Here is a 17,206-nt window from a genome sequence, read left to right as displayed (position 1 = left end):
CACCACCCAAACATTGTTTTTAAGGCAAAGAACTGGTTGCCTGTTGCAAGCCCCCAGAGTTCAGCAGAGATCAGAAGTACTGACAGACCAGCCCCCGCAGATCCTGGGGCAGCAGCGGCTCTGAGACACCTCTGACAGTGATGGCAAAGCTGTGAAATCAGCAGCACCACACCAAGGCACGATGGCAGTGGCTGTGCCCAGAGCCCTCTCCTCCTGGCACACTGCAGCTTTAACCCACGTGCTTGAGGCCACCTGCAGATGAGCCAGCTGACCCTTTGTCCCTTCGTGCACTGCCCACCATGCAACAGGAGCTTCCCAAGCTGCAGCAACGGGGGCTGTGCTCTCCCCAACACTGTCAGGCATGGAGCCAGGTCCCCCATCTTTGCCCACCCCTCCCTGGGACAAATACACATCTCCTTTCTGCACAACCCACCAGGAGCAGAGACAGGAGTACAGATCATCTATACTTGGTGTCCATGGAGACAAACCTCTCCAAGACATGGCCATCCACATAGGCATGCCCTGAGCCCAAAACCTCCACAGTATGTGATATACTGTGGATATTCACCTGTTCTGAAATGGACAAAACCCCAGAATCATTCCTACTTAGACAATTAACTCATATCCAGGGTGGTCTAAAGCTCCCTGGTGGTCTCCAGCTCTAGAGAAACACAAGAACATCCATTACCAATCCATGAACATAGCAGTCTTTAACTTGTAGGCCCCCAGACATTGTTTGGTGGGGATGCTGTTCCATGGGAAGGAACATCTCACCTCCTGACAGCTGGCTACTCTCACAGTGCAAGCTGGGGCCAAACCAGTACCACCATTAAAAGCAAAATCCAACCTTCCTACCAGCCCCAACCTACTGCTCCTGATGCTGGCATGGCTTGTCTTCATGGGTAGTACTGGATCAGTCGTTGCTCACGGCTGGAACTACCCTGCACTGGAAGTGATGAGCTCAGCTCCAGATTACTTCCCCCTCTGGTTCCCACCATGGCCATGTCAATGTTGGCCTCAAGGGGATGAGCCAGGAGGGGAATTGGTGTGTTTGCCAGGAGCTGTCACACACCTGGCTTTTCCCAGGCATCCTTTTTCTGCCCAGAAAGCACATCCAGATAAAAATAGGGAAGCTGGCCAAGAACCTAGTACTGCTGGCCATCGATCCCGTGGCTCTGCCTTGCCTGCCTAGAAACCCAGTCACTATTTGTGTACACAGGCTGATATTTCCACCTGGAGCTCCCACAGTTCTGTCCAGGAAGTGTTAAAGCAAAGCTCTGCTCCTCAGCCCTGCGAGCTCAGGGTGCTGGGTGACACCAGAGGAGGGGACCGAGGACAGGGCGAGATGCTCAGGTGAGAGAGGAGGCCATGGGGGAAGCATCCAGCATCAGAGAGATGGGGCTGAAGATACAGCAGCTCTTCAGTCTGATGTCCTCTGTGTCCAGCGAAGCCCACCTCGCCCCTTGGGAGGGTCACACGTGAGCGTTGGGAGGCACCTGGAGAGCCCAGAGCCCGAACCCACCAGCCAGACAACTCGCCTGTGGCACAGTAGAGAAGCCCCAAGGAATTTTCCACCGTGACATTAAAAGAAACATGATCATCTCAGTCCCTGGGACACTCTCTTTGCTTTCACTGGTCTGCTCTTGGATGTCTGCACAGCACAATAATTCCTTGCAGCCATGGCTTTAGCATCGTTACGCCCACAGTTCTGGTACAGAAGCTAAAGTTCTCTAGACTTCCCCCAAGTGAAGGTCGCAGGTTACAGGGGTACACCTAGGTCTGTCCCCAGGAACAATCACCTGTGCAGACACCAGTGGGGACCTCTGTCCCATCATGGGCACACGTGGTCTGTAGGCTCTGCCCAAGACCAGAGTCTCCCCAGCAAAACCAGTGTTTGCTGTGCCTTAGTTTAAGAACAACTTAATCCCAGGGTCAATAGAGTGCTGCTCTCTCCTCCCTCTCACACTGCCTCATCACTCCCAGAGGCTATTCTGGGAAAGAGATGGGGGAGCTTCACATTCTCATGATGCTAAAAGAGCCCAAGGCTCCCTCCAGACTTGCTTGGAGACACCACAAGGCAGAAGGTAGAGGACTCGAAGGGTCTTAGGGCAAACCAAAGCCCCATTTTGTGGCATTTTGTGGACCTGCCAGAGATGCGGCCACCATGCCCTTTCCTCATCTGAGCCCCTGGTACTGACAGCATCCCACCTTTCCACCCTGGGCCAGCAGCACTTGCCAGGAGAGATGACCACTCCTCCCTGGCCTTGCTGGGCCTCAGTTGCATCCCTCAGCATGGGGAAGGCCAGTGCCACAGCCAGCACCAGCTCTCCCACCACCTGGCCTTCGTGCACATCCCCTTTTTCTCACGTCCAGCACAGGACAGAGACCCTGGCCTCGTACTGGTGCACACAGGGGTGGGAAAGATAATTTAAAAGAACCTGGGAAACCAACACCGAGGATAAGAGTGCAGGGCATGCCAGATCTCACCCTGCTCCCACACATCTTTGTGGTTTGACACTCAGGTTTCCTATGCATCCTTTCCTCTGTCCTCCTCGTCCCCATCCAGCACAGGAACCGGTGCTGTTACAGCAGCACTCGCCTGACCCTGTGCCATAACCCTCTGGCTGATATGCAGAGGGCAACGGGGAAGAGGACGGAACTACAGTACAACATTCTGGGTTGGTTTTCCTACTCTTTGCGTTTTCCGTCTGGTCTCATCTGTTGCTCCGACGTGCAACCGCGAAAGGGCTCACACTAATCCTGCCTCCTTCTGAGGCTCCCTACGGCCCTTAGGTGCTGCTCGCCAAGGCACCACCCGGGAAAACACCTCGTTTATCCCAGGGGAAGTTTGGTGCCGAACAGGGATGCGGAAAGTTGGGAGGCGGCGCTGGGCGGCGGCAGTGGCGGCACCAGCCCGCGCATCCCCCGTGCACAGGGTGGTCGGGGCCGGCCCCGCGCTGGGACCCGGACCCCCCTCCGCCCCCCAGGCTGCTCGCGGGGAAATGCCGGGCACGGACAGCCTGGGGGTTCATTATTTTTCATTTTTTCCCCTTCCTCCTCGCCACCCAGCCCCCGGCGCTCCCCGAACGGCGGCTCCCGGGAGGGCTCCGGCCCCGCACCCCCGCCCGAAGGAGCGCAGCCCCTCTGCCGCCCCTCTCCGCCGGGGTCCCCCCGCCGCGCACTCACCGGCCCCCTCGACCTTCTCGGAGCCGCGGCTCCAGGTGACCTGCCGCGTCTCCAGCTTCACCTGGAAAGTTTTCCGCTCGGGTCGCTGCGACTTTTTGGAGTAGAAGAGGGTCATGACGGTGCCCACCTCCAGGCTGCGGCAGAGCTGCGCCGCCTCCGCCTCGCTGGGGGCCCCGGGGCCGCCGCCCGGCCCGGCCGCCATCGGCGCAGCGAACAAAGGGGAGCGGGAGCGCCCGAGCCCCGCCGCGCCCCGCGCCGCCGCCGCGGGAGGGGAGCAGAGCAGGAGGAGGAGGAGGAGGAGGAGGAGGAGGCGAGGGAGAAGGAGGAGAAGGAGGAGGAGGAGGAGCGAGGAAGGAGGAGGGAGGAGGGAGGGGAAGGGGCGGAGCGATCCCGGCGCGGAGGCGGGAGCGGGGCGCGCAGCGCGGGGGGTCCGCGGGGGGGACACGCACCCCGGTGCTGCCGGCCGGGGGGCTCGGGGGCCGGAGCATCCCCGAGGGGGGACACGCACCCCGGTGCTGCCGGCCGGGGGGCTCGGGGGCCGGAGCATCCCCGAGGGGGGGCACGCACCCCGGTGCTGCCGGCCGGGGGGTTCGGGGGCCAGAGCATCCCCGAGGGGGGGCACGCACCCCGGTGCTGCCGGCCGGGGGGTTCGGGGGCCAGAGCATCCCCGAGGGGGGACACGCACCCCGGTGCTGCCGGCCGGGGGGCTCGGGGGCCGGAGCATCCCCGAGGGGGGACACGCACCCCGGTGCTGCCGGCCGGGGGGCTCGGGGGCCGGAGCATCCCCGAGGGGGGACACGCACCCCGGTGCTGCCGGCCGGGGGGTTCGGGGGCCGGAGCATCCCCACCGAGCGGCCCGCGGGGCAGCGGGGCAGGCGGAGCCCTGGCGTGGTGCGGGATGCCAGTGCCACAGGCCACCCAGCCCGCCTGGGCACCGCGCGACCCTCCACACCACGGCACGCCTGGGGGAGCGGGGGACTCTGCACCCCATGGAACGCCTGGGAGACCACCCTGCGCCCCATAGGTACCCCATGTGCCACACACCCCACAGCACAGGACACCTCGGGGCCCCGGCACCCACAGCAGGGTTTGCGTGGGATCCTGGCATGGCACATGTGGGGTCCCGACACTGCATCCCACGGTGGCTTTTCCTGGGGACAGACCCCTCCGTGTGGCTGCCGCTGGCACCATGGTGTGGCTCCCTGATGAAGCCAGGTCTGCGTTTGTTGTTTCTGCCACACAGATCCCAGCTGGATCTGTGCTGGCATGGAAAGCAGGATGGGGCTTGCAGGGTGGCCTGTGGCATCCTGCCCCTGGGGGACGTGTAGGGAGCCGGGGGTCACTGGAAGCTCTCCAGCTGCTCTCCGGCCCCACAAAAAAACAGGGTTAGAGACCACACAAAAGCAGGGTTAGCGAGGGGATAAGTGGTTGAATTGGGATGCGTTTCAGTGCAGTTTGCTCCATTAATGTGGTTAAAGCCTGCAATTTCCCTTTCTGTGTGCCACTGACCTTCTTCCCCTTGCCCCCCTCTCCATCAGGGCATGCCAGGACACACTGGGTGCTCAGGCTGTCTCAGGCTGGGCACAATGTCCTGGGTCCAGTGGCCAGTGTGTCCCCCAACCTGGCCAGTGACAGTCTGCCCAAGTTGAGCACATCTCTGCTGCAGGAGAGCAGGGAAAGGGACAGGTTGGAGGCAATGTACAGCCTATAAATGCACATATATATATATATGTGGGGGTGTGTATGGATGGATGGATGGATGGATGTGAAAATATGGGTTAATTGTTGGACTTGATGATCTCAGAGGACTTTTCCAACTTCAATGATCCTGTGATTTTTTCCTTTCTTCCAAACTTAATGATTCTGTGAATACACACACATACATACGCACGTGTCCACAGGCCCATGGCAAGGCAGCCTGTGCTCAGCAGTCCTTATCTCACCCCCCCAGCTCATGGCTGGGACTGGGAAGGACGTCACAGTCTAAGTGAGGGGCCCATCCCTGAGTGGATCCCACATGTGAGCATGTCCCTCTGTCCTACTGCTTCATCTGCCTCCAAAGGGACATTCCCCAGCACACACAGTAGGAGCCCTAGGAGGTTGTTTAGGATCCCACCCAGCATCTGGGCATCAAACGGGCAAGGACAGGCACACTGGAGTAAGAGCCCAAACCTGCCCCAGTGGAAATGGGCAGTGTACGACAGCACTGTAAGGATGCTGGGGATGTGCTCGGCTGAGCCAGTGCCACTGGAGCCTGTCCTTGGCGTTGGCACAGCACTCTGGGCCTCATTCTCTCTGGGGTGAGCTGCACTGGCCGCCGGGGAAGTTGCTCCTGGCTTGTGTAATGGCCTTGCTTGGGACCGGCAGGAAGCAGCCGGCTCCCAGTGGTCTTAAAATAGCTGAGCATTATGGGCACACCCTTGTTTTTGAGGGCGGGCAAAACCTGGGGAGTGTGGCCATCGAAGAAGCAGGAAAGGTGACCCCCTCTCTCCCAAACACTGCCTGTTTGTGCTGATGGAGAGCACCTGGCAAGGTGTGTCCTCAGCTCTGGAGCTCAGGGTGGCTGGGGCCAGCACGAGGAGGATGTGGTTTACAATGAGCTGTTTGCAATGGATATTTTTTATTTTCCAAGTTTGAGTGATCACCTTTCAGCCCTGCATTATGACTCTCTGTCTAAGATGCTGCACGCCAAGGATTTTCACTGTTTAATTTGACAGCACAGGAAATTTGACAGCCTTTGTGTGCCTGCTGCCTGACAGCCCCATTTGGTGGTCCCAGCTCCTGTACCAGCCAGGCTGCGAATAATCACCCCCACCCTTTCATTATATTCCTGTTTTGCTTTTGAAGAAATTCCCTGGGTTGTGCTCATCACGTGGCTGTGGAAGCCTGGGGGTTCTGCAGTCTGCCCTTGCAAACACCTCTGGGAAAAGGGGGATTTTCCCCTCTGAGTGGCCCCAGCACCTCCCCCTTCACAGTTCCGAAACACGGGATGCCATCCCCCATATCCTGCAGGATTCATGGAGCAGCTGCATCCTCCCACCAGGAAAGGCCAGGTGACCTCGGGCTTAAGGACAGACCCAGGCATAATCGAGGTCTGGGGAGCAAAATCCAGGGACACAGCACTCTTGAGGCCACGCTACAGACAAGTGTGGGGGGTCCCTGCAGCCCAGCATCCCTCTGACACCACTGTCTGGGAACGGATGGGATCATCCCCCTCCTGCCCCGGGAATCACGCATTGAGACAAGGTGCCCAATCCTCATCCGAACGAGTGGTGCAATCCCCGGGAGAGATGCCCCTCTCCGGGTTATTTATCCATTCCTGCCCGCTCTGCGCTGCCTGGGGTGGGTAAAGACACCAGCAGCCCACGGGCTGAGAAAATCACCAGGGCAGAAGAGCTCCCCTGGTGCTGCGGGGAGCAGGATCCGGAGAGCCCTGAGGGAAGGCGGCGCGGAGCTGCCTGCTGCCCGGGTGGGTGTTGGCAGACACAGCGCAGCACCGTGCCGGGGATGGAAAGCAGCGCCGTGCCGGGGATGGAAAGCAGCGCCGTGCCGGGGATGGAAAGCAGAGCCGCCCGGGGCTGCGGAGCTGCCGCGGATGCTGGCGCGGTGCCGGCCGCGTGCCGAGGAGCCGGGCAAAGCCGTGCCCGCGGGCTGCCTCCCCCCGCAGCCTCTGCCCCTTCCACGCACTGCAGGGTCCCTCTGGATGACAACAAGCAGCTGGTGAGAAACCCACGGCAGCTCCGGGGTCCCTGTCCCCACTCCTCAGTGCTGCGCGGGGAGCGCACACATTTTTAATATCGAATTCACCTGGTTTCAATTTTCAGCTCTGGAATCCTGTAAGACTTCAAGGGGGATGGGGCTGCATCCTGCAGGGTTTGCACCTCCCCTTGGCAGCCAGGCCCTGGCCATGGGCTTGCGATGCACAAGATCTGGTTCAAACCTACATACATTTTGCCCTCTCCACCGGTCATGACACTGGTGCTTCAGTTTCCCTGGCTGCCAAACACAGGCCCCGTTGTGGGACTGGAAAGCCAAAGTGGGGTGGTGGCACTGGGGCAGGCGAGCACAGGCGTGGCAGCGGTGGGATGCAGGACAGGATGTGGCGCGTTTGTGGCCATCTCTTGTTTGCACAGTGAGTCAGTGGGGTCTGGGAATTCTCTATGGAAAGTGTGGGGTGTGTGGTCCTCACCTTGCTGTGCCATAGGCAAAACCACAGATTAAACCCTCCTGAGCTCCCTGCCCGGGACAGAGCCTGTGCTCCCCAGTGCTGGGTGCAGTTTCAGGGGCTGGTTTTGCACCACCATCCTTCTCCTTCTCACTGACAGAGAGGCACAGCACCCTCCAACCTCGGACATCAGCCTGGCCTTGCACTTCCAGGCAGAGCACGGATCCCCCAGCCTAGCCAGAGCACCCCACCATGCCCAGGGAGAAGGTGGATCTGCCAGCAGCGATGCTGGGGTGGGGGATCCCCTCTGTGGGAGTACATCCCTCCCCACTGCACTCAACAATTCCCTGTTCAGTGGTGTAAGAGATGGGAATTTGTAAGATACGGGATAACTGGGCCAGGACTGCAGGCGGGAAGGAGGGCTGTATAAATAGAAAGGATATTTTTACAGGCTGCATTGTTCAGGCACGGGCAGGTCGGGAGCACAATGAGCCCTTTTCCCTCTCTGCTGGCATTTTCGCTGCTGCACCTTGGAAATGCCCCAGAGAGCAAACGGCAACTCCTGCCAAGCTCCAAGTTTGTGCAGCCACAACAAAGTGCCTGGAAGATCACAGCAGGCAGCAGGAAGCCCCGCTCGGGGCTGGCTGCCCAGAGGCTCCTCAGCTGGCTGAGCCTGACCCCATAGCTGCCCTCGGGGGTCTGGGAGCCCACCAGAGCTCTGGGGTCACAGGGAGGTGCTTGCAGAGCAGCCAGGGCTTGTGTCTGCTTCACAGCCCCCAACAACACCAGGCCAGGGCTGCTCCCAGTGCCAGGGAGGAGAATGCATCCATCAGCCTCATCACCTGTGTCCTTGCCCAGCCTCCTGCCCTTCCCAGCCATGAAGGGGAAGGAGCTGCTCTCCCTCTCTCCTCCTCCGTGTAAGAGGGCTGGGGGTCAATAAAAGGCAGCAGAGAAACCAGGCCAGGAAGAGCAGCTCCGGTGTCACTGCCTCCGCCTGCTCCTGCTCTCTGCTTTTTCCCAGGACAAAGCAAACTGATGCTGAGCTGCACCTGCATGGAAACCCACAGTGACCACCAGAGAGGGTGCAGCACAACCACAGCAAGGCAGGGATGGGCCACATCCTTCAGGGAATTCCTGCTGGGAACAGAAATTGCACCCCACCATCTCCCTCAGCCCAGGGACCACAGGGGCCTCACGTCCAGGGCTGGAGGTGAAAGAACACAGAGACACCAACACTCAGCTAAGTTGTAGGAATTTATTTTAAATAACCTACAGTTGATTAAAAGGGAATTCATGATAAAAATAGAAGATACTCGTTGAGGAAAGGCTGCAGGAAATGGTCTTGCACACACACTACGCTAACAATGCCTCTAAGACTAATGATTATAGCAAAAAAAGGTTTCACATTAAAATTCTGCTTTTTAATTTTTAAAATTTTTTTACACAATTACAAAAGAAAAAAATAAAAGCCCTAAAATCTTGATTATTTTCCTTTTTGGACCAATGCTCATTTCCCTCGAAATTTATTGACCTGTGAAACTTCTTTTTACACAATAAAATCTTTCAAGTAAAAGAGGGGAGTGGGGCTTAGAAAAAAAGGGGGGGAAAAAAGGTAAAACAGTCTGACAAACCTAAAAAGTAGATAATTCTTGGAAGTGTACAGAGCATGTTCAGAACAAAGGGTGATGGGAATGTCATTTGTTTCCAATTTCACTTGTCCTCAAATTCCACACACATCTTCCCATCACACGGCCCCCTCCCCCCACCCGCTCCCCAAACCTACACGATCTTTAAGATCATAAAGAAAGAAAACTGTTTAAATATTTTAAAATAATTAAAAAGAAAGAAAAATTCACATTTAAAATAGGAACACTCAAGTCAGGAGGCCGATTTCCCATCATGATTTGCTCTGAACAAATGTGGTGGATATTTGTAAATTCATGTTCCAATGCCACAACTGTTTCAAGTGACAAATTGAAAAAGATTTGGGTATTTCCATGACTATAGTGATAGCTGTAACAGGTGCGTTGGGTTCCTTAAATTTTGTTTATTTGTTAAATTCTGAAATGGGGCGGGAGGGGGAGGGGAAGGGCAGGGGTTAAGGAGTCCATTTTCTATTAAAATATAGAAGTTATTGCAAAACCCTAACTGTAAAAACGCACCAATATAATTGGATTTTGTATACAGTAGCTAAAGATTCCCACGCTCTCAGTGTGATGGTGAATTTGCCTGGCGGAAGGTTGACAAATCCCCATCCACTTGCCCTGCCTCAAGAGAAAAACCACACAAACCAGACAGCTAGAATTTGGATCTCTGAAACATTTTTAAATAAGTTGTCCATAGGACAACTGGCTCAGCTCTTTTAGGATATTTCCAGGTTATGCTTTCTGCAAGTTATTGGCTGTTGTTTTATCTGATGCTCACTTGCCCCTTTCCTCCCCCTTCCCCAGCATCCAAGGACAAGTAAGGCTCACAGTTTATCAATCTCCCTAAAAACCAGGCTACTCCCTTTTCCCATAAAATTCAGCTCAATAAAAACAGGTTAAAACTCATAGTCTTCCTCTGCCATGTCGATAGCCCAGGCAAATTTCTCTCGTTGGGTTTTGTTATAAATCTTCTCTATAGGAATTCCCCACTTCTTACACCTGCAGGAGAGGAGATGCTGTTAGAGTTTGGGATAAAAGGAAGGCCAGAGACCCTGCCCTTGTTGCTATGTGTGGGGACAAGACAGAGGTGAAGGGGTGGGGTGGATCACCCCAGCACATCCCAGGCAGGTGCTTACCAAGCAACAGAGATCCTGGGATCCAGATAGTTGAGTTTGGAGGTGCCCAAAGCGATCTGCTTGTTCTCCTCCCTATCTGTAGCCTGAACCTCCAGCTTCATCAGTTGCTCCTCGATCCTCTGCACTGCTTTCTTCTTGCTCTCCACTGTCCTGGGGTGGCAAAGAACACAGCACTGAATTCCTAATGCCCTGCCAGCACCGTGGGAACCCAAAGGGACTCTGCTCAAGGTAAGCAATGCCACCAGCCACACAGGGCAGCTGTGTCAGCACAGATGGTGACACAACACACTCAGCACATGCAATTAAGAACTGACATTTTCCAAGAGGCAGAGCAGGAATCTTAAGCAGCAGTTTTGTTTTAAAGGGTTGGAAGCAACAGCCTGAACTGTTCTGATGCTACACCCACTCCCACACCAGCCCATCTATCCCTCAGTAAGTCATGCTGTGATCCTGCTTTCAGAGCTCCTGTAACTCAGCTCCCCCGTGGCTGCTCTGCAGAGCCCACACGGAGCCCAGCACATCGTCTGTGCCGTGGGCTTCCGACGGGGAGCGCGGAACTCAGGGAGGTGCCTGTGCAGTAATTAATTGTGTGAGCCCTGGCTCCCCACAAAGAGCAATGCTGCACACTGGATCCACCCCTCTGCTGGTCCTGGGCAGCAGCGGGGTGGGTGAGCACTGGTGGGTGCTCAGCTCCCAGGGCTGGGCACGAGTGACCACGTCAGGAACCGCCCGGTCACACCACCCCGTGGGTGACCATTTCTTCAGGCACAGAATGAAAAGGACAAAAGAAAGCCTTCCCAAATCACAGGCCAGGAAAGTGGAATACAGGGTTAAGGACCCCTTCTGGGACCATTGCACAGCCCAGTAACACCAGCCTTACTTTTTAGACTTCTCATCCCTCCGGACCTTGGCATCAGCTTTGGCGCTTTTCAGTTCCCTCCTGGCATCAGCTAATTGCTCCTTCTTGGCATCAATCTAGGAGAGGCAAAACCAGATGGCAGCACTGTGAACAAGCTGCTGACAGCTGTGTCAGTCACCCCTGGGCAGCATGACCCAGGAAGCCAGTTTGTGACCATGTTCAGAATCTACCAGCAGTCAGATCCACTCCTGCAGAGCAATCAGGCCACTGGCCACTGCACAGCCAAGTGTGGTGAGATATCCCCCTCAAAAAATAGGGCCTCACTAATTTCCAAAGACAAGCTGGTGCTGGGAGCTTTCTCACACAGCTACAACCAAGCAGGCCAAGGAATTGGCTTCGTCTGGCCTGGCCAACAATCCCTCCTGGCAGCTTGTCTGCCTCCACTGCATCCCACTACTACCAGCTCTCTGATGGCTACATGGAAGGATGATCCCTGATCCCTCAGCAGGAATCAGCCCCAAATCCTACACACTGAAAGGTGTTAATGCTCCACGCAGTTCTTCTTCAGTAAGCTTAGGATTCAGGGAGATTTAGCATTTTGCAGCCCCTGTTCAACCACTCCCCTTAAACATCCCCAAGCTCTAGGATCTAGGGTGAAGGCAGCCATGTTAGGTGTTATGGAAGCAGGGGACACTGCAGTGCCAAACCAGAACTCCTTATTGTGAAGGTTATTCTAAAGCCAGACCAGGAACAGACCTAACCCCTTTGGACCTCATGGCCTTCACCAGAAACAATCTGCAAAGGAAGAGGTCAAGTCAGAGGGGCATAATGTACTATGTACACACGGACAGTGGCCTGGGATTCACACAACAGGGGTGGATGCCCACTCCAGGTTCTTTAGGGGACACAGATCACAGCTAGAGACTGCTGCTCTCAAGTTTCAATGGCAGCAGAACACACAGCTATAGGATGAAGGGCAGAAAAAGGGTCCGGTCTTTTCTCTACAAGTAAAAGATAACTCAGAGAAGCCCCTTCCAGCTCGCTGCTCATCTCCAAGCATCATCTCTGATGCACACTACCAACTCCTGACAGGGAAAAGCAGGCTCTGCTTTCACCTCATGGGAAAGGAATCCTGACTCCTGAGATGCAGCACTTGGAGCCCTGCTGCCCCTGAGCTGGGCAGGGGGAGGTACCTTGCTCTGCAGGTTCATCATGGACTTCTCGAAGGTTTTGGGTGGAGCTCTCTGGTGGTTACACAGAATGGCCACCGCTCTGTTGGCACGGTTGTAGGAGAGGATCTTTGCTGGGATGTTGTCATCCGCTGTGAAGGAAGGGAAGTGGTGAACGAGTGGGTTCTTCAGGGTGTGCTGCCCCAGCCAGCATCCCACAGCCACTGCAGAACCGGCCTTCTGCTCCCATGGCCATTCTCAACACTGCACTCCAACTGTAGTCCCAAAAGCCTGGCCACTTCCATCCCAGCCCCTAACTCCCTCTGGATGTTACTCATCACCACTGACACCATCTCAACTCAACAGAGGGGAAGCACAGCCATGCCCAGAGCAGGGGACAGCAGGACCACCCTGCCCAGGACACCGCTGGGCTTCACAGGTCCAATGTGCCCACTTGGTAAAGCTGCCAAGTGCAAGGCAGCCCTGCTCACAGAGGTTGTGGATGAGCAGCCAAGGAACGTGGCGCTGTTACAGATGCACCTGCCTTGCCTGTCATCTACAACACCTCACAATTAAATAGAAAGCAAACAGATTTGGTAAAGGATAGGCATAACCTGGAAAATACACCCTGGTGTGCTCACAAGTCAGTTCTGTTCTGCCCCAGTGCTGGGCTGTTCAACTACCCCCAAAGATTGACAGCAGATTTTTGGTCAGACCTCAGCTGCCTGTTGTTTGCACTGGGAGAACTGTAACAAGGAAGTGGTGAACAGATACACGACTTGTGGCTCAGCCAAGGAAGCCAGGTCTGTGTTGCACAGTCAGATCTGTTCCCCTCACAGCTTCAGGGGCAAGACTTACGATTAGTGAGCTCCTTGAGCTGCTGCTGTAGCGTGATGGAGGCATTGTAAGTACGGAATACCTTGGCTGTCAGTCCCTCCATAAGGTCTTGAAGGTGTTTATTTAAGATACTGGTCTGAAGAAGCAGAAAGGAGGTGACAGTGAGCACTAGGAATGGCCACAGCATTTGTGAAACCTCTGGACCCATGGCTGACACAGAAGTGCAGCTCACGGCTGAGGCCTGGTGTACTCAGACCTGACCACAACAGAATAGCCACAGCATTACTGAAACCACAGCAAAAGTGAACAAAGAACCAACAAGTATTAGATTGGTAACAAGTACCACAAGTGGCCAAAAAGGATTTCTTTGGTGCAGAGATTTTGGTTTCCAGTAACAATAAAAGTGCCTGGACCACCACAGTGCTCCCACAGAGTCAAGTGTGCAGACAGGGATGGCATCTGAAAATCTGTCACCTCACACATTCATCATCTCTGAACTCTGAAAACACTCCCCAGGTCAGAGCCAGGCAGGCTCACCAGGACCAAGGCCCATCGCTTTGGGAACCTGTGGGCACAGTGGACAATTCAGCCACCAGACTGAGACAGACTCTCACTGCCTTGAGGCTGCTCTGGAAGAAAATTTCCACTGAAACCATTTCTGGAACAGAGCAGCTGTTACTGCCTGCTGCAGAGCAAGCCTGCTCATGGTGCTCCACCACCCTCACCAGGAACTATGTGCTTACATTGAGGCGGTCAAAGAGGTCATCCTCAGGCTGCTTGTTCTCCATGAACAGCTGAAGATTCTTAAACACCTGCAGGAAAAAAACCCCAGGAATGTCAGGCACACAGACCACACAGCACTGGGCAGGACTGAGTTGTATGAAAGCAAGACTGCCAGGGAGCCATTAAACTGTTCCAGGGAACAGTGATGATGCTGGATGTTACTTCCCAGCATGCAAAGACCCATCTCTCAATGCAATGCCTGTGCTGCAGGTTCCTCCCCAGCAACAGGAGTCCTGAGCCTTCAACGCCCTTTATCCTCATCCTTTGGATCAAAATTACAGGAGATCTGACTCTGCTCTGGTGTAGCTGCCTAACAGAGAAAGAGACCCCAAAGCTACTGTCTTTTCCTTACTCTCCTACTATTACTCAAGCCCAAGAGACCCCTGAGCCATTTTCCATGGACTGAAGCTACAAGAAACCCTCCTCACTGCTGCATTGTTTCATACAATTTCATCCCAAACGTGTCTCAGTGGGGTAGGGAGAATAATCAAAGCATCTTTGATTATAACAGAGACCACAAATCCCAGTTCTGCGTGCTCCAATTCCCCAGCTTCTGAACAACACACATTCTTCTATAGACACCCAATATACAAAGATTTCTAGTTCTACAATAATCAACTCCTCATTTTAAGCACTGAAAAAATAACAAGAGATACCAATAAATTTAAACAGAAGAATATGCTTTCTTCTTCACACAGGGAACCAAGAATTCCAGCACAAGTTAATTTCTAGAGCAGCGGTAGTTTGATTTTTTTTTCAGTTTTGCTCCTCAAGAGGCCAACATTTACTGCTGACTGTCATGACAACTACCACAGTATTATACACAGGGTATCTAACACAGACCACAGAGCTGTGGACCAGATGCAAAGCTGTTACACCCACAAAAACATTTTGGATAGTGCCCTCCAGGTTCACGCTGCTGGATAGGGATCGATTCTGAAATGAGGCCAAAATCACAGCCAATTTGAAACTGGTGGATGACAGAAATAAAAGAATTGACATGGCATAAGAAGTCTTGGCTGGCAGACACCCAGGTTCATAGGCCAGGGGTATCAGTGCACCTACTCCACAGGCTCTGGAGCAGCAAAGATTAAGATCTACCTCTGTGAGGGCTCAGATCCAACATGAACCAAACCACTGTGACAGAGGTGTGTATTATCAAAGCCCCCATCAAACTGCTGCTCTGCCAATGCCAGCAGTATTTCAGAACTTTTAAAGCTGTTTCTTGTCACATGGGCCTGGAACTCCACCACCTACAGGTGACAAAACCAACTCTGGTGACCAGAACAAGACCCAGGAAACTCATCTAGCACAGCTGTTACAGTTATGCTATGTCAACTCTTCCCACTGACACCACAGGGAAGAGCAGCAACATGTCTGAACATCTCATCTGCCAGGCTGTGTCACACCACCTTCCATGGCACTGCCAATAAAGAGCATGTCACATTAACTGACTTATTTCTTGGCTCGGTGTCTTAGCACTGATAAAGCAACGTGTTAATGCCATCCAAACTGTGCTGACCACATCTCTAACAGTTCAGTCTGTGTATGTGCTTGTGGAGGTGCCTTACCCTCTTCTCCACAGGGACTTTGTTGTAGTATCGGATGGAGTCCTTCCCGAGGAAGTCAAACTCAACCACGTATTCCTGCCCATCCAGTTCAGGATGCAGCTTGATGTGCTCTACTCTCAGAGAGCAGCAGCCCACGGTGTCAGCTGTCTCTCCTTCTTCTTTTTCATTACCAGCTCTCAGGGCAAGCTACATTAATATCAAGATAAGAGAAGTAAGGAATTCAAACTGTCCCCAGAACACAGAGATGCTGCAAGCCTTCAGACAATGGCCTAGAACCAGCAGTGTCCAGAGGAGAATATCTCCTTATTTTAAGAGTTTAAGCCAGGATGCTTTACCAACTTTTGCTCATTATGTAACTCAAACTGTGACACAGCTCTGACTAATGGAAATTAATTTCAAAAAGTGTGGCAGTTTTTAAAAATCAAATTGACTTCCATGTGAACTCTACTTGAAACAAACAGTTCAGTTGTTCACCTTCTATGATCCTACCTGTTCACTGCACACTAAATACATTTCAAATAGCATATAGGTTATATAAATATTGGCTTGTATCAATTAATTAAAAGCTACATTTGACTGCATAAAAACACATATATTTAACAGTGCTGGCTAAAACAATTTCTAACTTTTGAAATCTTCAGTGGTCATATGAAACCACAATTATTCACATCAAATTTGCCTGGTTCACATCAAACCATTTTGAACAAAACCTGTTAATTTAGCTAGTCAAGACACCATATGCTACTAGGGAACAGCTCTCTGGGAACTGGTTTTAAGTTGCTTTAAATGCATCAACACAACTGCAGTTTTCTTTATGCTGCGGCGAAAAAATTATCGTAATTACAAAACCTCACAACTGTGACCTCAAACTGAAGAGGTGACAAACCAGCAGAAATTCCCAGCAGGAAAACTGAAACAGCTGGAGACAAAAGGCCCACACAGACTTCCCAGTAATCCAACTGGGTCATTCTGGAACCAGGCCGTGAGTTTTGCCTGAACTAAACAATGCTGCCTGAAATAGCTGTGTTCAGTACAATAGTTTATTGCTCTGGATTCCAGGTAATGGGAAGGAAAAGGAGCCTGCTCACCAGGAAGTCTCAGGATACCTTAGTAACTGGGCTCAATTCTGCCTTCAAGACAAACACACAGCATTCCCAAGTATTCCCAGCAGGACAGGGAAGGCGAGGGGAGCCAAGGAAGGAGCCTCACCTTGTCAATGAAGTACAGTGCGACAGCCCTCTGCCGTACTTTCATCTCTTTGGATTTCCAGTCTTCTCGGTATTGATTCCGGATTTTATCTACACACTTCTTCAACCTCCGAGCTGTCTCGTACTTCTGCCAGTCCTTCTCACCCTGCAGGGAAGTTGGAATAGAGTCAGCACTAGAGAGCACACAGAGGACCAGCTCCAATCTGCATCTCAAGGCTTTGCAAGCCCGTGTGTGGCAAATGGTCTCGCTGTACAAAAGCACTGAGATGCTGCTGCTGCACAGCTCAGCTTCACACTGTGCTGCCACACAGCTGCAGGTCATTCAGATTTCCATGATATTAAATGCTTCCATGGAAGCAGCTAGAGAGGGACACAAAAGACACATCTTCCCTGCTTCTCAAAATACAAATGGCTTCCTCTGCTTTATTCAGATGGCACTTATGTTCTTTCAGCTGTGTAATTAAATACCCATAAAAGGCAAAAGCAACATCAACAGTTCATCATCATTATTATATATTCAAGACATAGCAAAAAGAGGGCAGGAATTCACAAGGAACAGAGATATTTTTCCTCCTTTATTTGTAGGACAAACTCCTTGTTTCCAATCCAGGAAAAAATCTCTCAGGAAAAGACTTCATGAAAGGAG

General features: G+C 53.3%; 2 protein-coding genes across 5 annotated transcripts in view; both read right to left on the bottom strand.

Annotated features, from left to right (window-relative positions):
• Positions 1–3,452, bottom strand: part of PLCG1 (phospholipase C gamma 1) — a 43,087-nt gene extending 39,635 nt beyond the window's left edge. For 2 of the 4 annotated variants that reach the window (XM_032127443.1, XM_032127445.1), the window contains exon 1: positions 3,187–3,452. In XM_032127443.1, coding sequence (XP_031983334.1) covers positions 3,187–3,388 — 202 coding nt within the window. In that variant the 5' untranslated portion in view covers positions 3,389–3,452. The remainder of the gene's footprint in view (positions 1–3,186) is intronic. The other 2 variants (XM_032127444.1, XM_032127446.1) reach the window with 1 other exon arrangement.
• Positions 3,453–8,587: 5,135 nt separating this feature from the next.
• TOP1 (DNA topoisomerase I) overlaps positions 8,588–17,206 on the bottom strand; it is a 66,656-nt gene continuing 58,037 nt past the window's right edge. The window contains exons 14-21 of the mRNA XM_032126853.1: positions 16,562–16,705; positions 15,353–15,538; positions 13,742–13,810; positions 13,020–13,134; positions 12,186–12,313; positions 11,014–11,108; positions 10,134–10,283; positions 8,588–9,996 (exon numbers count right to left, since the gene is read on the bottom strand). Of these exons, the coding sequence (XP_031982744.1) occupies positions 9,894–9,996; positions 10,134–10,283; positions 11,014–11,108; positions 12,186–12,313; positions 13,020–13,134; positions 13,742–13,810; positions 15,353–15,538; positions 16,562–16,705 (990 nt within the window). The 3' untranslated portion in view covers positions 8,588–9,893. The remainder of the gene's footprint in view (positions 9,997–10,133; positions 10,284–11,013; positions 11,109–12,185; positions 12,314–13,019; positions 13,135–13,741; positions 13,811–15,352; positions 15,539–16,561; positions 16,706–17,206) is intronic.

Source organism: Corvus moneduloides, chromosome 17 (genome assembly GCF_009650955.1).
Source record: "Corvus moneduloides isolate bCorMon1 chromosome 17, bCorMon1.pri, whole genome shotgun sequence".
Lineage (NCBI taxonomy): Eukaryota > Metazoa > Chordata > Aves > Passeriformes > Corvidae > Corvus > Corvus moneduloides.
This window is presented reverse-complemented; position numbering and strand designations above follow the sequence as displayed.